The sequence below is a fragment of the Camelus dromedarius genome, chromosome 22 (assembly GCF_036321535.1).
Source record: "Camelus dromedarius isolate mCamDro1 chromosome 22, mCamDro1.pat, whole genome shotgun sequence".
In the NCBI taxonomy this organism is placed as follows: domain Eukaryota; kingdom Metazoa; phylum Chordata; class Mammalia; order Artiodactyla; family Camelidae; genus Camelus; species Camelus dromedarius.
Window position 1 is genome coordinate 18,118,119 of NC_087457.1, and position 21,680 is coordinate 18,139,798.

At 38.5% G+C, this 21,680-nt stretch overlaps 1 protein-coding gene across 1 annotated transcript; it reads left to right on the top strand.

Moving 5' to 3' along the window:
• The first annotated feature begins 1,766 nt into the window (after positions 1-1,766).
• SARAF (store-operated calcium entry associated regulatory factor) lies at positions 1,767-15,824 on the top strand. Its single transcript, XM_010987976.3, has 6 exons — positions 1,767-1,982; positions 6,912-7,090; positions 10,243-10,660; positions 12,527-12,656; positions 13,293-13,447; positions 15,024-15,824. The coding sequence occupies exons 1-6, from the start codon at positions 1,880-1,882 to the stop codon at positions 15,047-15,049; spliced, it is 1,011 nt and encodes a 336-aa protein (XP_010986278.1). The 5' UTR covers positions 1,767-1,879; the 3' UTR covers positions 15,050-15,824.
• The last annotated feature ends 5,856 nt before the right edge of the window (positions 15,825-21,680 follow it).

The window sequence follows — 21,680 nt, forward strand, 5'->3', positions numbered from 1 at the left end:
CTTGCTGTTTAGTGAGACAGTCAAACAAGTGTAAAATTGCAACAATGATAACTGCTGGGAAAATGAGTAGATGGTCTTAGAAAAGCCCTTGATTTAGATTAGTTAGAAGAGATTTCCCCGAGGGAGGGACAACAAAGGGATGAACAGGTGAGAAAAGGGAAAAGCCATGTTGGGGAGGGAAAGGTGTTTATAGCTGAGGTGGGTAGGGAGAAATGTTGGGCTTTGGCGGCAAATTGTGGGAGCCTGGAGCTTGGTCTGTTGGACCGAGGAGAGAAGGCCAGTGGAGATTATTCCGGGTTGGGGTGGGGCAGCTTGGTTATACAGCAGCGTCTTACAGGAGTTTTATTTTGTTTTGTTTTGTTTTTTTACCCTGAGCAATGAGAATCTTTTGAAGGATTTAAAAATATACAGGTAGTGGTGGGGTGACATAAGATTTGAATTTTTCAATCTTTTCAGTCATCAGACTAAGATGAACTGGCATATAAGACGTAGAGAGTGAATGGTTAGAAGAGATAATAACAGCATGCTTTAAAATAAGAGCTCCTGGGAAGCTAATGGTATTGTCCATCCCACTTCCCTCCACTACTTACAGGGTTGAATTAGAATTTTTTAAAAACACATCACTTCGGTGTCTTGTGGAGGAGTAGAATTGTTTTTCTGTTCAAGGTACTGCAAAAAGTTCTGCCATCTTCTGAAACATGAAGAAAGATTTTCCACTTAAGGATGTGATAGCAGAGACACAAGGCACACTTAAACATACGCTCTGGAAACATTGCTGTTTAGACAGTCTGTGAACCACCAGCTCCCTTCCCTAAGTTACTGAAGCAGGCATATGCATCCTCCTCCCCAACATCTTGGAAGGACTAGTAGAATTTCTGGAAAAGTATATGATTCCATCCCTAATTGTCACCACTAACACTATTTGTTTTGTTCCACAGTATTCTGGCCTTGAAAGCAGGGATGGTTGAGGGAACATAGTCGTGGGGGTGGGGGTAGGACAGACACATTTTAGGAAGTCTTTTGGGGCTTCCAGAGGCCTTAGTGGCTGAGTGAGGTGCTAGTCCCCTAATTTCTTCTTGTGAGTACAAGTTGGTTGGGCATTAGACATTTATCCTTTATGACATTAATGGGCAACTGGGATTGTTCTTCAGGTCAGAAAACATCTGTGGTCATGAGGGAATCCTAAGCGATTATGCTTCTTTGACCTTTGCCATTAGATCCACAGTGTTTCTAGAAAAACAAGAATAAAAACAAAAACCCACTCACTACTCTAAGGACTATTTTTTGGCCTACACATTTTGTCTAGAGTCAGTCCAAACCTTAAAACCAATATTTCCAAATGTTATATTTCAAAGACCACCTACCACAGAATTCTTTGGGATGCTTCCTAAAGATGCAACTTCACGAGTCCCACTCCAGACCCTCTGAATCATAACTTTTGTAGGCGGAGTCCAGGAATCTGAAATTTTAACCAACACTCCAAGGGACTCCTATGCAAACTAAAGCTTGAAAATAACTGTCTGAAAAAGGTAGTGTTGCGATGAGTTAACTCTCTCCAACAGCAGCACCTTCGCGCTAAACAGACCCTCGAGAGGGCTGCCCTCGGCTCCGCCCACAGCCTCTGCGTCCCACCATTGGCCCCGCCCACAACAGCCCAGGAACCGCCCCCCAGCAACGACCAATCACGTTCTACTACGCGCCGCAGCGGCAGTGACGTCAGGCTGGCGCACAGACCTCTGCGGCAGCTGGTCTGCAGATAGACCTCCCTTTTTGCGCGGCCAGAGCTGCCGGCGTCGGTGCGTAGCGGCGCGCAGACTTCCGCGTCCCGGGTTCCGGCCCGTGAGCGCAGGGCAACAGCGCGCCATCTTCACCAAGCGCCATGGCGGCGGCCGGCGGGCCGGAAGCGGCTGGACGCTGCCCTGTTTTTAGCCTTCTTTTGCTTCTGCTGATCGCCGGTTCTGCCTGGGGCTGGAACGACCCTGGTGAGTGCTGCTGTCACTCCCGCCTTCCTGCTGCCTTCGTTAGACAATTCTAGTAACATAGTGATAGAAGGATTCGCCTCCGTTTGAGTCCTTCCACCCTAATTCCTCATTTCCATCCTCTTCGCTGTTCATGTGTGCGCTGCCTGGTCCTTTTGCTCTTCCCAGACGTTCTGCTGGACGAGTGTGGACTGTTGGGGAGTGGACAGGGCAGGAAGACTCCAGTGTTCATAACGTTCCCTTCTCCCTTCCCTGGACTCTCATAATTTGCCCATTTTCTCTTTTCTCGGGCTACAGCCCTCATCCCGAGTCTGGCTGGACACTCACCTGCGCAACTTGCTTTGTTGTCATGACTGTCTGATGTCATCGTGGCTGACTGATGTCATCGTGGCTGACTGTTGTCATGGCTGCCTGTTGCTATACCTAGCAGTTGCCATGGCGGCGACAGTCTCTGAGTCACACTTAGTGGACAGGGCTGCAAGCCTTGGAGGTAGGTTAGCAGAGTCATAGACTGTACTATTTATGTAAGCATAACTCATGGTGCTTATTCTAACCATTACAGTGAAGTACATTGCGTTACACCATCTTTTCCCATTGAAATGAAAAATTTTCCTTTTCTTTTTAATGTGATGGTACACGACAAGTGATTTCTAGGGAAAAGGTTCTATCACTATGTTACTAGAGTTCTCTAACGAATTTTTATGGGATCGATAATACACCATTTAACTGATTGTATTTGTATACACACACATCACACACACATAGATTTACATTTAATAAATGATGTGTGCTTCTAAATTAGAGTGATGTGAACAGTGATTTTTAAACAATGAAAGCATCATTTTTGGTTTGGGGAGTAAAGATGTTTAGGCATGGAAAGTACCAGTATTGCAGTCTTGATTTGGTGATAGGAAAGGCCTGTTTTTGAAGTAAGCAACAGATTTATTTCTGTAGTTTCTTATTTTATGCTTAAATGCTAAAATGAGAGAATGTGTTTGTAAATACTTGACTTTGAGTACCCCTTTGATATGGACGTTTTATAACTAATAAATAAAAAGCCAAGTTGTGTTTAAATGTACATACATTTTCCTTATATATTCCTAGGAAGCATTATAAAAATAGGAGACTTTGATCAGTGTTAAAATTTAAAAGCTAGATTAAAACATTAATTACTTGAACGCTCAGTTCTTAAATTAAAAAAGGAAGTTTACAGATTTAAAAAAAAAGGAACCTAATTTAAATTAATGGTGAACTGCATCCTGGTAGTTCTCAGTCTACTTACTCTATAATACTGTTCCGGAACAAAAGGCACCAAAATATTTTGCAGAGTAAACCCAACTAATTTTATAAATTCTCCTTGGCTTTAAATTTCTTTTGAGGAACTAGTTTATGAAGGCATTGTATTGAGTTAGTTTTTATCAAGTATTTAGTAAAGTAGTAATCACTCTCTAAATCACTTCTAAAGAGATCTAAAAATTTTCAAAAGTCTTTATTGAGTTACCTTATATTTATCACTCTTCTGGGTGTTGGGAATACAGCAGTGAACAAAACAGTGTTTTGCCCCAGAGGAGTTTACATCTATTGTGGAGAAATAGACAATAAACAAATCAGGTAAGTAGCATTTCATATTGTGAGTAGTGGTGTGGAAACGATAAAACAGAATAAGGAGGACAAGGTGCAGGCAGAAGCAGGGACTTTCAAAACATACATTAGTCAGGGAAGATGTCACTGTTAAGGTGACATTTGATGAGAAACCTGAAGGGAGAGGGGTGTAAATGACCTGCTGTGACTTGTATTTTAGGGCTCATTCTGTCTGCTTTGTGGAAAACAGACTAGGGTGTGGGGGTGGATGGGAGAAGCTGGGAGGCCAGTGAAGAGTCTGCTTGTACAGTGAATTCCAAGAGTGGTGATGCTTTGGGCCAGGGGAGAAGCAGCGGAGTCCATGAGAGTGGTTGGCTTCTCACCTATTTTGAAGGTGGAGCTGAGGGATTAAATATAGGCATGAGAGGAGGAGAGTAGACAAAGATGACTCCATGCTTTTTGGTCTAGTGACTAGAAGGGTGGAATTACAATTTCCTGAGATGTGGAAGACTGTGGGAGAGTCAGGTTTGATGGAGTCTGGTTTTGTTCATGTTAAGTTTGAGACTTGCAAATGGATTTCGATTTGTGAGTCTGGACTTCAGGGAACTCTGTGTCATCTTTGACTGATGTACTAGTGGGGTATGGGTGTGAGCATTTTGTTCTTAGACCTTGTCTTAGTTCAGGCTGCTAAAGGAAATACCATGGACTGGGTGGTAAACAACATTTATTTCTCACATTCTAGAGGCTGGGAAGTCCAAGATCAAGGTGCCAGCATATTTGGTGTCTGGTGGGGGCCCTCTTCCGGCTTTGCTATCTTGTTATGTTCTCACATGGCAGAGGGAGAGGGCTCTGGACTGTTCCTCTTCTCACAAGGGCACTAATGCCATCATTGGGGCTTCATCCTTATGATCTCAATTAAAATTAATCACCTCCCCAAATGCCTGCCTCCAAATGCTATCACATTGGGGATTAGGGCTTCAACATGAATTTAGGGTGACACAAAACATAGCGACCTTTAGGACCTCCAGAGAGGAAAGATGCTGTAGGGTTATGATAATGGTAACCCCGTATGTATATGACTCCTTAAACATTTTCAGTAACAGTTATCATACTTGATCACCTATTATGTGTCAAGTCCTCTGCTAGATAATTTTAGTAAATCATATCTAAGCTTCACAACCAACTTTAAGGTGGATATTATAGTCTTTACAGGTAATTTTTATACAGATAAATTGAGTTGGCTAAAGTCATGTGGCAAGTTGGCAGTGGGAATTTAATTCAGTATTCTTTGCATTATCTCAACCCTGCTATAACAAATTCAAATTATTCCTATTATTTAGTTTAATAGTACTTTCTGATTTTTTAAACCATTGTGCATTTTCATTGTTACTATTTTTTATTTATTAGGAAGTAGTTTGGGTTTAATATAGCATATTTTATTTTAATATAGTTCTTGGGAAGTTAGATCTTTGGCCCATGTGGCCAAAAGTTTTTCTAGAGCTTCAGGTGGATTTTCTTCTAGTTATGCCAAAATCATTTATTAAAGAAGTGGAATTATCCTTTAAGTGTTTTTAAACTGTAGAAGGGTCCTTTTTTTCATGCTTCTGCTTTGCTGAAGGGATTGGGCCTATTGTCCTTTGGAATATCCTACCTTCTGGATTCTGTTTTCTCATGGTGTTATTTTAGCTTTTTTTTTTTACCTTCCCTGTATTTCTAGTAAACTGAATATTGGGTCCAAAGAATTGGTTAGATTCATATTAAATACTTTCAGGGATTACATCATAGGATATGTTGTAATATCAATGTTCTACCATTAGTGCTAAGATTGACTAGTGGATTAAATTGGCTTTATTTCTCTTTTGTGAAGATTTATTTTTCCCCTCTTGTGACTTGAAAGCACTCTGTATAATGTTACTTGGCACCATATCAGTATCCATTCACTTAGTGATTTTAAAACTAATTAATCCTTACCTGAATGAGTTTCTTTAGGGATTGTAAAATGGTGATTTTTTTTCTAATTCTGTCATTTCCTCTGCATTTATTGGCTGGTATTGTTCAGTGAAGTTGAGATTTTCCTTATCATATGAGGCTGCTTCAGATTATAGTTCTGGCTGGAAAGTCAGGATAAATATTTAACAATTGGGAATTAATTTTTATACATTCCGCTCCTGGTGATCAGTTTTTCTAAGCCTGTGTTACTGCTTGAATTACATAGATTTAATTACATGTATGTTTTGATAGTGGTGGCTTTCACTTTTGGGAACTGCAGCTGCAAGAGGCTTTAGGATTCTTTCAGTTTAGTGAGAAGTTGTGACAGTTTGACGATAAAACGGATGTTGAGTGAACCAATCCACAGTGTCTTCCATCATAATCCAAGGGTGATAAATAGGAAAACTGTTCATTTTCCAATAATACTTTAAAATTCATTTATGTACATCAATGCTAGATGTAATTTCCTTGTGTTGACTTCTTTTTAAACCATTTTGTCAGTGTGATTTTTAATTTGTGGAATAGTTTAACTGTTTCTAATTTTTTTTAAATTGTGAAATATTTAAAATATTTAAAATAAACACACAGAAGTATATGGTGAAAACCCATGTACTCACCACCCAGTTTTATTGAATCTTCACATTGTACTGTATTTGCAGCAAATCTACCCCTCACCCCCGCAACATAATAAAACATTAGGGGCAGAGAGCTAAAATCTCTTCTCTTCCTCTCTCCTCAGAGATGCTGAATTTGGTATTCAGTCATTCCTATGCATGTTTTCATACCATTATTATATACATGTCTAGACTTTAACGGTATATAGTACTGTTTTACAATATTTTTACTATTTCTATAGTGATACATGAATTCTAGTTCACTCATTTTAACTGCTGTAGAATATTCCACTTTGTGAATAGGCCAGAATTTTGCTAATCCATTCACCTATTGACAGACATTTAAGTCATTAAATGCGCTTCAGGGACATTCATGTATATTTTTTGCCATTTTAACTAATCATTACTGTTGTCATACAATAGTATAACATTTCTGATTAATGAACTTTTGGTTCTTACTTCAGAAAAATTATGCAGAATATAACGATACAGGAACAGTTTAGGGGGCATCCATCCTGATGTGAAGGGAGGCCTTAAAGTTGTGACTGAATTTGTGCAAAAAGCCCGAAGTTGTTGGGATCACTTTGGGGTCTGGGAAGGGGTTTCAGCTTCTCTTTCTGAGTCATCCTCAAAAGGCAGGAAAGACTTACTTTTGAAAATATTTCTTATGACAAGAATTTTATCAGAATGAATCTTTCTGTATGATAAGATATTTAAGATCTGTTTAACTGTGTTCTTACTGTTTCAGACAGAATATTATTGCGGGATATAAAAGCTCTTACCCTCCACCATGACCGCTATACCACTTCCCGTAGGTTGGATCCCATCCCACAGTTGAAATGTGTTGGAGGCACAGCTGGATGTGATTCTTATACCCCAAAAGTCATACAGTGTCAGAACAAAGGCTGGGATGGTTATGATGTACAGGTAATATTCGTTACGTTGATAGCAGTCTAAATGGAATTTTTTTTCAGTAAAGTGTTTATTGAGACATTATTGAGTATTTTGGGGAAGCATGTAAAGAAAATCTCATGTTACCCTAAAATATACAAATGTAAATCAATCATTCATTCTCTGAAAGAAACGTCCTTCAAAAGAAATGAACTGGTTTTAAAGCCTGGAAATACTCACGTCATATTTATACCATAACTTTCTTCTAAGACGTTAGTAAATTTTCAAAACTTTTCATATACTTGGGGGTAGGGGTAAAGGATTTCTTTTGGTTGTCATTTTTCTGTCATTCCTCAACAAATACCAACCTACCCTTAAAAAGTAAAGTTAAGATGATAAGGGATTGTTGGTTGTAAATAGTGGGGGTACATGTGTCCCTATTGTGCTTCAAATGCTTGATTTTAAAATTGTTTTAGAACTGAGGGTGGTTACTTCTGAATGAAAACATTTCAGTGGGCTTTATTGTCTTTAGGACTCTGGCATTTTTTATTTAGGGTAGGCCATCTCCTTGAAGTTCTAAAATTTATTATGCTTTGGAAATGGAATAGATTTTATTCAGTGAATTCAATTTAAATCAATACCAGAAGATTTCTACTTTGTATTCTGCCCTTTCAAAAAGGATTTAAGATAGCTGGTCATTCGGCAAGAAACTTGTGTTGACAATTTCCCCCTTCCATCATAATGATATTCTTGTTTGATACAATCTTTAGGCCTAGTGTATGCAAATCAGGGAGAGAGTTCAGATTTGCTCGTTGATACCTATTTCACAACATTTTTTCCTAGTCTTGCTAACTGAATCACAGTATCTTCAGGTTAAAGCTGAAATTACTTTTACTTTTGTATTACCTTTCAGTCTTGATGGGAAAAAAGATACTAATGGTAAAGTCATTCATTAAACATATATTAAATAGTATACAAAAATGAATGATGGAGTCACAACCCTCAGGAAACTCTCTTCCTAATAGCAAAGATAAGATAAGCACTCACATTACATGTAGGTGCCAACAGAGTGTTGTGAAGTCATGTCTGGTCGAGAGGATTGGGAAAGACTTCAGGAAGAAGGTATGTACTGTGTTAGGAAGGAAGGATAAGATTTTTAGAGCTGAAGAAATAGAGAAAGGCATGAAGGGTGTGAGCAGAGAAGCATGGAGGACTTCATACATGGACTTAGTAGCAGAAGAGAGCCTCTTCTAATTCTGAAAGTTTAAATATAATAATCAGAAGACACTTTTAGTATAGACTGTTAAGGAAATAACAGTGTGAAATAATAATAGAGATTTAATTTGTCTTATTTATCTAAATCAACAAGCTTATACATTTTCCTTCAAATAAAATTATTTAAAAATGAAATAGTTTAGTAACAACAAAAAAAATAGAAAAATTGTATATTATCCAAATTAACAACTTCTGGGCTTCAAAGGACACCATCAAGAAAGTGAAAAGGACCCATACAATACGAGAAAGCTTTTGCAGCTATATATCTGATAGGGAACTTGTGTCCAGAAAATATGTAGAACTATTACAACTCAGTAAGAAGACAAATTACCAAATTTATAAGTGGGTAAAACATCTGGCTAGACATTTCTTCAAAGAAGTTATGCAGATAGCCAGTAAAAACATGAAAAATGTTTAGCGTCATTAGTCATCAGGGAAATACAAGTCAAAACCACAATAAGAAACTAGCTCACACCCAGCAAGATGCCTATAATCAAAAAGACAGACATTGTTGAGGATGTGGAGAAACTCATACACTGGTATGTGAAATGACACAGCCATTTTGGAAAACTGGCTGGCAGTTTCTCAAAAGTTTGAACAAAGAGTTACTGTATGCCCCAGTCACTCCAGTCCTAGGTGAATATCCAAGAGACTTGAAAACATGTGTCCACACAGAAACATACATAAAAGCTTGTAGCAGCATTATTCATAATAGTCAAAAAGTAGAAACAACCCAAGTGTCCATCACTGATGAATGAATTAATAAAATGTGGTACATCCATATAGTAGAATATTATTTAGCTATAAAAAGGAATGAAGTGCTGATACATGAACATGTGTGAACCTTGAAAATATTCTGCCAAGTGAAAGAAGCCAGTCACCTCGGACTGCATATTGTATGATTCCATTTACAAGAAATGTCCAGAATACAGAAATCCTTGAAGACAGATTGGTGGTTGCCTAGAGGTGGGAGATTTGGGGGTACATAGGGAGTGACTGCTGATGGAGATGAGATTTCTTTTGGGGTTGATGAAAATATTCTGAAATTGATTGTGGGGATGGTTGCACAACTCTGAGTATACTGACAACCATTGAAATGAGTGAAATGTAATAGTATGTGAATTATATCTGAATAAAGCTGTTATAGTGTATCTAAAGTTTGAGTGAAGAAGATAATTTGTCCAAAAAAGAGAAAAGCAATAGAACCAATCAGATCTATTTTAGTTTATGTCTTTTAAAATGTTGTTAAAGAACATGTTACCTACTCAGCTCAAAGTAGTTACAGAATTTAAACTAAACTGGGGTGCTTTTTTAAAACGTGTAAAAAGTTGAGGCTAGTGCAGATTCTTTTTGCATTTTTCTAAATACCTTTAAAAAAAACTTAAGGAAATTACTTAAAGGATTAGACCCTGGGAAAGGTGATCTATGGCTTTTATAGAATTATGTAGAAAGTTTTCTCAGATGATTGTGCACTGTCTCTGATGTTCTTTGTAGCTACTAGATAATTCATATATGATGCTAATTTTTGAGCCTTAACATTTAAAAAAACCTTTATTTTTCAAGAAACCATCTTTAACAACAGTGGTAAAAAGTTGACACTTAAAAATTTGCTTAAAACTTATAAATTAGGGAGTATTTAGTACGTACAAAAGAACTCCTTATATCTATATGTAAGGAATAAGGAATGGTAATAAAATGAACCCTCACGTACCCACCACCTAGCTTAAGTGGAACATTAACATCACCAATATCTCTGAAGCCCCCCCAATACAGAAATACTCATCCTGAATTTTGTTTATCATTCCCTTGCTTCTTTTTGCTGTTTTATGATAGCTATATAGCCCAAATAATGTATATTAAATGAAAGGAAAAACTATTTGGTTCTAATAATCTGTTTCTACTTTTCTTCACAGTGGGAATGTAAGACTGATTTAGATATCGCATACAAATTTGGAAAAACTGTGGTGAGCTGTGAAGGCTATGAATCCTCTGAAGACCAGTATGTACTAAGAGGTTCCTGTGGCTTGGAGTATAACTTAGATTACACAGAACTTGGCCTGAAGAAATTGAGAGAGTCTGGAAAAAACCATGGCTTTAACTCTTTCTCCGATTATTATAATAAGTTGTACTCCCCAGATTCTTGTAACATCAGTGGAGTGCTTACCATTGTGGTGCTGCTTGCTATTGCCTTTGGAGTTTATAAATTCTTCCTCAGTGATGGTCAAGACTCTCCTCCACCATATTCTGAGTATCCTCCATATTCTCATCAGCATCAGAGATTCAGCAACTCAGCAGGACCCCCTCCCACAGGCTTCAAGCCTGAATTCACAGGTATGTTTCCCTAGCAACGGCAACGAGTAGGGTGGAAGTCAGGTCGTGAATCCTGTGCGGGTTTCTGAAATAGGAAATGGTTGCATTGGGAAACGAAAGCAGATCTGTCTACTTATTTTATTTTGTACTTTCACCTTTTACCTCTTCTGTTTTGTTTCTCTATAGGGATAATTGTGATTACTATGTTAAGGATGCATGATTAAATTGAGAATGATCCTAATCAGAACAAACTTGATCAGATTTGGTAATAAGCATTTACCTTGAACTCTGTCTCAAACCATACACAAAATCTTTTTCCTGAAGTATGACAGAGCTCAACATAAAAAGTAAAATAATTGTTTCCAGAAGAAAACATAGGGAAATATTTGTCATGATAGGCAAAAACTTCTTAGAATATAAAAAATGCTAGCCAAAAAGAAAAGATGGATAAATTACACTTCATTTAAATTAAGAATGTCTAGTCATCAAAACACAACATTAAGAGAGCGAAGAGGCAAGCCACAGACTGGACGAAGTAACATATTTCCAATAAAGAACATGTAGCTACAAAAATAACTCCCACAAATCCAAGAAAAGAGAGAGAACCTAATTTTGAAAATGGACAGAGGTCTTGAACAGCCATTTTATAGTAAAAGAAGATATCCAAATGTCCACTAAAAATACTAAAGGTGCTCGGCATCATTAGTCTTCAGGAAAATGCACATTAAAACCTGAGTTCTTAATTAACTACCATATAACCACCATAATGGCTAACATTAAAAAGACACAGTCCCAATTAAGGGCAAAGATACAGTCAGCTGGAACTTGCTAGCAGGAGTTAAAATGATAAAACACTTTGGAAAACTGTCAGTATCTACTAAAATGGACACATGCCAACCAATGACCCAGTGATTTCATTCCTAGATACAAACCTAAGAGAAGTGCATGCATGTGTGCACAAAAAGATACACACAAGAATGTTCACAGCAGTTTATTCACAGCAGCCAAAAACTGGAAATAGAATGTCCATAAACATTAGAATGAGACAAAGTGTGGATTTTTTTTTTCACACCTTGAAATACTATACGTAAATTTAGAAAAAAGCAAAAACTGATACATGCAGTAGTGGAGACGACTCTCATAATGGTATGCCAGACACAGACGAGTACCCACTGTATGATTCTATCTATAAAGAGTTCAAGGGTGGGTAAAACCAAAGTGTAGTGAGAGAAGTCAGAGTAAGCTTATCTCTGATGCGGGTGGTATGTGTTGGGAGATATCACGAGGGAGTCCCTGGCATGCTAGGAAAGTTTAGTTCATGTGGGTAGTGTTACATATGTGGGTACTTACATATAAAGTTACTATGTTGTACACGTAAGATTAGCATACTTTTCCTTTATGTGTATTATACATCAATTTAAGAAAAACTTGAGCAGAAATTTTTTTGGGTCACTTTTAAGACCTGACTTCCCAAGTAGCAAATATCCTCTTGAATTCCTCCATAAAACACTCAGGTACAGATCTCAACTGGGGCTTCTAGAGATGTTCACCGTGTAGAAAGGAAGTAACTCTGACACGTGGGGTCATCTTCTAGTGGCTGATCTTGAACAGGGCAGATGTGACCTCACAGGAGGAAACCACCCTCCCCTATCCTAAAGTACATCCGCCTTTTCCATGTGTGTGGGAAAGGCAGGTGCCCCTTGATTTTATAAACAGTTTTGTAAACAGTATTTTTTGAATACACTTTTTGAATATATGTTGTTTGTAAGTTGAGGCCTGAGCATTATTAATAAATCGTACAGGTGAAAATATCGACACGTCATACTCCCTTTAGTTTTGTAGGCTATGTTTAATCTAAGTGAGGATACGAATCATTTCTGTTTCTAGGACCGCATGGTGCAACTTCTGGTTTTGGCAGTGCTTTCATGGGACAAGGAGGACACGAAAATTCAGGACCAGGGTTCTGGACCGGCTTGGGAACTGGAGGAATATTAGGATATTTGTTTGGCAGCAATAGGTAGGCTTTGCATTTATCTCACCTGCTCTTTAATTCAGCCTTTCTTTAGAGGCTGGTTTTGCTTACAATTTGTCTGGATTTGTTTTTGTTAAGGAGAATAAATTATGGTGACATTACCCTGTTCAGTCAGATTCTCTGGGGATGGGGAAGGAATGCTGTCTGTGCTCTGATCAATATTACATGTGTTATATGAGTTATTTTCATTCACATGTCATGCTTACAGACGTGAGCTAGGAGAAAGACAGTTGACTTGACATATTGAAGGCAGGAAAGAACACAGCATTTGGAGAACTGTTGGGATTCTGGTTTGGTAGTAGAATGATAGAAGCAAGGGTGTAGAGAGCCTGGTACCAGATTTTGGAATGTCTTCAATATTAACAGTAGTTTAAGTTTAGATTTCACTTGAATGTGAATTCAGAAAGAGCCTTTATTCCCTGTCATTTTCTTCCCTCGTAGCAATGACCATAACACTGGCAGAAATGTAAAACAGTATTTATTTCATGTTAATCCTAATGTGCCAGAGCGTTGAGGGAAAAACACTTGATAAAGATTTTTTTCTGATGGTTTAGGAATCGGAAGGGATTTAAAAATCACAGCCACAAGAAAAATGCCCGACACACTTTTCTGTCTTTCTAGAGCTGCCACACGCTTCTCGGACTCGTGGTACTACCCGTCGCACCCCGCCTCGCACTCCAGCTCGTGGAACAGCCGCACTTACTCGCCGCCTGGGGGGGGCCCGGGAAGCTATTCGGCATGTTCAAGCTCAGAGCCAAGAACCAGAACAGCGTCAGGTGAGAGCAAAAATAAAGTTCCTGTTACGTAAAGTACAGAAATAATTTGAAATTTAAGATGATTAACTATATATTTAGCAATCATGGTTTTCTTTGGTCTACCCATCAGAAATATTAGTTGCCCAGTTAACTAAGATTAAAATATAATTCAGATTCATTCTTTCCTTTCACTTCTATGCTATAAAACTCAAACAGGAATTTGGTTAAACTCACTTCTGCCACTAACCAAGGTTTTAAACCTTCCTGGACATTGGTTTCCATGTACATTTAATTCTGTGATCTCTAAGGGTCCTTTAAGCTCTAAAATGGAAATTTTTTAGGTAGAAGGTTGAACTTTCCTTAGTTTAGTAAAACTCATTAAAAATGTATTCAACCACACTTTAAATAATTGTCAAAAATATGTTTATTGCAATTGCTAAGAGGAAATTTTGTAAAAGAACAGAGATGTAATATAAAAAAGAATTATTTGGAGGTAAACATCCAGCTAATTATTTAGCAAAGACTGGAAGGTAGTGGATAATGAGGCAGTAATAGATTACTGTGGATTAAACTTGTCTTCTTCATCAGAGGGAAGTTTACAGAACAATGAATAATTCTTGAAATTGAGAAAATGTATTTAAATGTATTTTAAAATGTAAGAGTGGAATTCTCACAGTGCTGGTGTGAATAAATTGGTACAATCACTTTGAAAAACTGTTTGGCATCACCTAGTAAAACTGAACATAAGCGTATCCAAGATCCAGCAGTGTCAGATATATAGCAGCATAAATGCATACGCTTGTACACTGAAAGCTAAGTACTAGGATGTTCATAGTTCATAGCATCCTTATTCGTAATAGCCTCCAACTGGGAGAAAGCCACATATCAGCAGTAAAATGGATGAATAAACTGAGTTATATTCCTACAGTGGAATACTGTGCAACAGGAGAATGAATAAATAGTTGTATGCAATAATGTGGATAGATTCCAAATGTACAGAAAGAAGCAAGGCACAAAATATATTCAATATGATTGCAACATTCATGTTTTATAAATACACATGTTTACAAACAAGCAAAACTAATCTGGCGTTAAATGTTAAGATAGTGGTTACTTTTGGGGAGAAAAAGGGTCAGTAATGATTGAGAGGATATATAAAAATGTAACTACATAGAACATAATGTGACAAAGGACAACTCATTTTCAGTGGACGCAAAAATTGTAAGAAACCATATATGTCAGCTAGAAGTGTATGGGACTTACAAAGAAAATCAGAAGACATTACCAAATAACTTACAAGAAAATCTGGAAAAAAATTGAATTTCCAGATAGGAACACTTGTGTCTTGTAACGTGTGTGTGTGTGTGTGTGTGTGTGTGTGTGTGTGTGTGTGTGTGTGGACTTGACGATGATTGGAAGGGCTGTTGTGGGAGGCGACGCACTGCATCTTGCACAGCTGGTCCACACTCATCCTCACCCCCTTCCCTCATATCTCTTACTCACTTGCTAACAGTAAACAAGTATTACTTTTGTAATTTTATAAGCAAGTCTAATGCATTAAAAAGGAACTAATGAGAATTTACTCTTCTCATTCTAGGATATGGTGGTACCAGGAGACGATAAGAAAGTGAAAAGTTGGGGTCAAACACTGGATGCAACATTTCTGATTTTTCATCTCTTTCTCTTAAAAAACTGTGCTACCTGCTGACAACTGAGCAAAGGGAATATGCAAAAGTTCTGTGGTGTTTTGTCCTGTATGGCTTTTTGTATTCTATTATTTGAGGCTGAGTTGACATGTGACACAATGCTCATGTAGAGAATTGTATGTTTGTGTAACATGCAGATGTCTATTACAGTTTTTCAAAGTGATAATTACTGTGGAATGGTGTGTAATTTCTAGAACCTGTGATGTCATAAGTATTAAGAGTGAAGGCTTTAGATACCAGTAGACACTGAGTATGGAAATTTTCAATCTCAGGTGGTTCTAGTTGACGAGTCATTGCATCATAGAAACGATGGTCATCTATTTGGTATGTATTATTGGGTGTTGCTGTTCTTCAAACATTTAAACCAAGCTTTGGATTTCTACTTACCTGTGTGTTTTGATCACTTCTGAGCTCAGGAGCTTTGAATCCATCAGTAGTGGGTGGGGTTTTGGTAAGTGAGAGTTAACCTTTTTTAGGAAAAGGTACAAAATAAGTATCTAGAAGGTTGTTATGAATGACTGTGTGTTGACAAAAATGCTTGAAACCTCCATATTCTTTTTTTTAGAGGTAAAAGTTCAAGTGCTTCAGCAAAGGTTTTCTAATAGCAGAAGCATGCAGTTCTCTGGAATCTCAAATGTTGTAGCAGTCTGTTTCAATTTTAATTAAAATGACAAAAATAACCAACCAAACAAGAGGTTTTATTGTTTCTTTCTTCCAGTGTTAACAGAAGTTAGTGTTACTTTTTAAACCCTTTTTCCCAGAAAAAGGGGGTTCATGCAAAAGATCTCTCTCCCTAAACAGTAATTTCCCATGGTAGTCTTGCCTTAGCTACCAGTCTTTTTATCAAGCAAGAGCTTTCTGCCTAAAGCACATAGAAGCCAGTACTATGGCACTAGATTTTGAGAAAAGAGAGAGCTCTATATCAAGGTTGACCGGCAAAGAGACAGGAAGCAGAGCTCAAATCTGTCTCCCCCATTCAAGGAGGGTTCAGGGAGAAATTTAAGGTGTTAGGGGAATAAGCTAATCAGCTTGTCTCCAGTGTATGGTAACCAGCTGCTGGAAGCTGGATTTTCTCACTGAAGGACTTCTGGCTTTGGAGAGGGCTCTGGGGGCATCATTTCTATTGTTTGAGTTCTGTAAACTGAAGATTCTTTGTTCCAGGGTTGTCCTGGAGATGTGGGTTCCTGTCTTGCACATGTGCAGTGCTGTCTCTGTAGAGTAACTCCAGGTCTGATGAATTAACAACCTGTTTTAAGGAAGCAAAAGTAGTTTAAGCTGGGTAATGTTTTATGTGCTGTTTCAATTTGGTAAATGTTTTTAAAATTTTTTAATTTAATTTAGAAATGGTGTGAAAAGAAGCCTCTGCTGAAAAATTACTCATTAAAAAAATAGTTAAATCCTCAAGCCTTCCAACCTGCAAAGGTTACCCAATCTGTTGTAGTTAAGCTCTGTCACCTAAGAGTCTCATTTTTACCTTTTAGGAACCACTTAAAAACAAACCTTTGTTCAGACTTTAAAATGTGATTTAGGAAGCCCTTGAAAGAGTATTGTGAATAGAACTGTTCTTTGTTTTTATCACTAAAACTTGGTAGAAATCTTTATGTTATAGAGGAAGCAGTTTTTCTTTTGGTATGTTACACAAAATCCTTACCCCATTTCTCCTTACTGGAAGGAGGTCAAATATAAAAGAGAGTGCATTTTATTACCTCTTCCCTCATTTGCTAATTATTGTTTAGGAGTAGGGCATCACTATGGCCTGTACACGAAGAGGGACTGAAAAGAACAGTGGAGATGAATACATCAAGACCAGTTTTCAGAACGTGGCAACAACAATGGTAGCTGAAAATTTTGCTTGTTGATGGCTGGATCAAATTCTCCAGATTGTTCTCTGGAAGGCATTTAAGAAATAATGTTCAGGTTCTTTGGACAATGTCCCTGAGGTTCTTGAATAAGGGGAGGGAGTGATCAGAAGAGCTGTCCCTTGAGAGGTATTATACCTTTAGTTAATCTAAAATATTGGGTTTCTGGCCCAGTTTAATTGGGAAAAATAATAGATGCAACCATATTTGTTCCTCAAGCTAATTGAATAGTTCATACCTGTTATACTGGTACAAAGTTGAACGGTTATATTGCTTCTTGATATGGATGGACATTTTATTATTGTAGCCTTTTTGGCAGCTACATCTCTCTACTATTTCATATTGAGCTTATGAAGATGATTTAAAAAATGCCACTCTTTCATATGAACTACAGTCAGAAAATTTGCCACTATACTGCATTTGTAAAATAGGCTAAAAAACAAACAAACAAACAAAATTCAGGAATTCCAAGTTACATTCATTAAACTTCATTAATTTGCTTTTACAGAGCACAGGAAAAGATTTGTGTTGTCAATACAAATGCTACTAATTCTTACACCTACACTAGTTATTATACCTTAACCAATGGGTTTCAGAGTTCTTGCTTTCTTGTAAGTTGTGAATAACTTTGAAGAGCAAGCAATGCCAGATTGTATTTTCCCTGACATAGAATCACTCATGGTACCTCCTAATCAAAAATTGTTACGGAGTAACCTGTCATGGTACAAAGAACCCAAAACTTCAAAATGTGTATTTCCTAGCATTGGTTGCCACTGCCTAGCTTTTTCTAAATTTTTTTCTTTCGTCACTAGAGGGCAGTAATGTTCCACTATACAAAGTTTCTGAGCAGTGAAATGTCCACTTTTAGTATTTTGTGGGTTGTTTATGCCTTTGTAGACCTACTAGATAGATTATCTTCTCCTAGACTGTTACCAGAATATAAGGGTTGTTGTATCACAGTTTTTCATATGAGATGTTTTTGACATACTATTAGAACCAGTGTGGTCTGCTGTCACTGGTCTCCCATTTTCAGTTATATAATACTTAATTATTTTCTATACATAAAAATAAGTCCAGATTCTGATGACATCTCATCTTTTCCACTATTGCCACTCAGGTTCAGATCACCATCATCTGTCACTTCAACGAGGTCTACTCTGACTGCTTGCATCTGTCAAGATGGACTGGTTACAAACAGTCCCCAAGTCTTACTAGGGGCTTCAGCTCATCACAGTTAGCTCAGGGGTTCTGGCTGATAGAAGTTTCCTTTTGGGATGTTCTCCTGCTATTTCTGCAGCAGAGGGGAGGGCATGTGTAGAATCATGCACTGTCCGGACAGAGCTTCTGTCTGGAGATGACATACCATTTCTGCTCTTCATTGGCCAAACCAAGTCCCGTGGCCATACCTAGCTTTAACATGGTAGGGAAGTACAATCCTTGCATGGGCTTGGAAATGGAAACCCAAATATGTTTAGTAATCAACAGCCATGAACTCCAACTGCTCTAAAATTGCCAGCTCCCTATTTCTGCCCCAGGACGTTGCATCTCCCTTACTCTGTTGCATGTTTTCCCCACAGCACTTATTATCTTCTGATTTATTATTATTTTTTCTACCCCCTTTCACTAGAATATAAGCCCCACAAGAGCAGGGGGGTTTGTCTACATTGTTTTATACTGTATTTGCACTGCTCAGAACAGTGTCTGTCTTATAGCAGGCATTCAGTAGGTACATATTGAATGAATGAATCAGCAATCAATCATATGCTGGTTTTGTTCTCCTCATACAATGGCCCACCATAGCTGCTCTGGCTAGCAAGAGAGGGACGATGGCATGAGTTAGAGAAATTGCTTCCTACGGTTATTTAAAACCGTATTAGTTAGGAAAACCTCTGCAAGTAGGACGTCTTACTGGGAGAATGAATTCTTTTGAACCTGGGAACTCCAAAATCATCATGACAAACAGATTGATAAAATTGTTTACTGTATCATGATAGTTGGGTTCACATCTGGTAAACAAAATAATCACTTATTTTAAATATATGCTGTTAGGGTCCCTGCAGAGGCAGGTGGACCCCCACCCAAAGTTCGGATTAGATGTCGAGACTGATGACATCTCCCATACACAAGAGGGTATGAGAACTCAGGTTTATTATTTACATAACTGAGTTGTCTTGGGAGAACAAGGCAGGCCTCTCAAGCAGGTTTCAAGTGAGTTTTAATCATGTTTAGGGGGTGGAGCTGGGGTGAGAGCTCTTATGCAAGGCCAGGACACAAGGGGAAGAGGGAAGGCTGAAGCTTAAAAGGTGTCAGCAGTCAGACATCAAAAAATGGAGTCAGACTCTTCATTACAGCAGCATTCGTGTTACTAGATCAGTATTGCTTGACTTGATATTTGTCAAGGGATTCACATTTGTTATTTAATGGACTTCATGGAAATGAAAGGATCTACTGTCACTTTCTGCAGGGAAAGTGCCAGCACTGGTGGGAAACAGACAAAGGCAACCTCTCGGATGACTTCCATCTTTCCGTGTTGTGATGGTTAATTTTATGTCTCAACTGGGCCATGGGGCACCCAGATATTTGGAAAAACATTATTCTGTGGGGGTGTTTTTGGGTGAGATTAACATTTAAATCAGTAGATTCAGTAAAGTAGACTGCTCTCCCTACTGTAAGTGGGACTCATCAGTTGAAGGCCTGAATAGTACAAAAGGGCTGACCTTTCCCCAAATAAAAGCGAATTCCTTCTCCCTGACTGCCTTTGAACTGAAGCATCAGCTTCAAGCCTGCCAGTCTTTGGATTGGAACCATACCATCACTTCTCCCGGTCTCCAGCTTGCCAACCCGCCATGCACATCTTGGGACTTGTCAGCTTCCATTCCAATTCCACCTTTGAGAAATAATAAGGTGACACTTGAAAAAGAAATTGTCTTGTCTCCTTGCTTTCCTCTCCTGCTTCACCCTGTAAGCTTGGGAAAGGAGGGGAAAATAGTGGTGGAATGGGGGAGTTTGATGGTTACTTTGATTTCAAAGAAGTCACAGATAACTTTTTGTTTGTTTTTGGTGAGAAAGACCATTGGGTATATGTGGGTTCAAATTAAGACCAGAGCCCACTGGAACAGGCATTAGGATCTTAAATGGCCAAATTTCCTTAAATTAATAAACACCTGTTCAAGAGCATCAGAGACATCTATTGACTAAAATAATTGAGTTCCCATAGGACAAGCTTTTTAAAAATAAGACACCTCTTCTGCTTTCCCTTAAAAATATATGAGCATCATATAAAGTATGAAGTCCGATCTATTTTTAAAAGCTAAAGTATAGTTGATTTAAAGTATTGTGTTATTTCAGTTGTACAGCAAAATATTCAGTTATATTTATTTTTTTCAGATTATTTTCCATTGTAGTTTACTGCAAGATAGCGAATATAGTTCCCTGTGCTATACTCTAACTCCTTGTTGCTTATCTAATCTCCATCTTTAAAAGTAGCTTTCATTAGTATTTTGAAAAGATTATCATGTATATTCCTTGTGCTATACTAGTTTGGGCCCGTCTGACAATCCCCTCCGTACACTGACCCAGCGCACTGTAGGGCCTCTGGGAAACGGTCCTGTCATGTGCCCCTCTCTCCTGTCTCTACTGCCTTCCATTCTGTTTCCCTCACTTCTCCTGCCTGGGGCCACTCTTCCCCTTTCTTTTTTCCTCAGACTATTGGAGGATGGGCCCTGGGGGAGCTTGGACGACTACGGTGGGAAGCCAGCACAGGAGGCAGTGATGGGCGAAGAAAGATGGCCCCTCTCCCTTCCCCACTTCTACCTCCACTGTCAGCCACCAGCTCCAACACTGGGAGTGGCTTCCTCTTTCAAACCCTCAGTCTTTTCTCAGAGTCGGGAATTTGCCCTACTCCCATGCCTCCCTTTGAGGTGATGGCTGGCTCTCAGGACTGCAGCTGTGGGAGGGAGGGAGCGAGGACCTGTCAAGGAAACAGCTGAGGCTTTGCAGAAGGCATCACCCAAACCATGCCCCAGGCCAGGTACAGCACTTCTGCTCTGCTCTCATCAGATCAGGAGGGCAGATGCCCAAAGTCAATGCCTTATTTTTTTTTTCAAACCTTTGGTCAGGGTTTTGTTCTCTCTGATACGAGGAAGAGAACGAGGTGGACTTATAACTGACAAATCAGCAGATCATGCCCACAGCTAATCTTATCTATTAAAAAAAATCCAGGTTACCCTTTTGGAAGTGTGTCTCAAATGTGACTTTTCTTGTTCAGGTGTGGTGTAGAGGAAACAGGGTTGAGAATCTCTGCCCTTATATGTACTATATGCATCTTCCGTAGGTACATCTTAGTCCGATTTCCTCCCCCTCCCAGGTGCTAGGGGGTTTTCTTGCTAGTGACGTCACTTACGATGGAAATTGTGTGAAGAGAACAAGTGGAGAAACCTGAACACCTTGTTCTCTCTCCTGGGTCACGTGTCGGCAGAGACCAGAACAGCAAATTCATCCTCAGTGCTCAGTTTCAGATTTCCTTGTGAATAGTTTCTAATTTTAGAATGTATGACAAAAATATAACAAGTATGAAAAAGTATATCATGTATCCTTGTACCTCCTACCCAGGTTTATCAAGTCTTAAAATGTTGTCATATCTATTTCAGCTCTATCAATCTGTCCATTTAGTAGATACTATAATCTATT

Bases quoted from the DNA above. Each gene is read 5' to 3' on its own strand.
- SARAF (XM_010987976.3), top strand. From the start codon at position 1,880: ATGGCGGCGGCCGGCGGGCCGGAAGCGGCTGGACGCTGCCCTGTTTTT. The intron at 1,983-6,911 runs GTGAGTGCTGCT...TTACTGTTTCAG, and splicing joins CTGGGGCTGGAACGACCCTG to ACAGAATATTATTGCGGGAT. The intron at 12,657-13,292 runs GTAGGCTTTGCA...CTGTCTTTCTAG, and splicing joins TATTTGTTTGGCAGCAATAG to AGCTGCCACACGCTTCTCGG.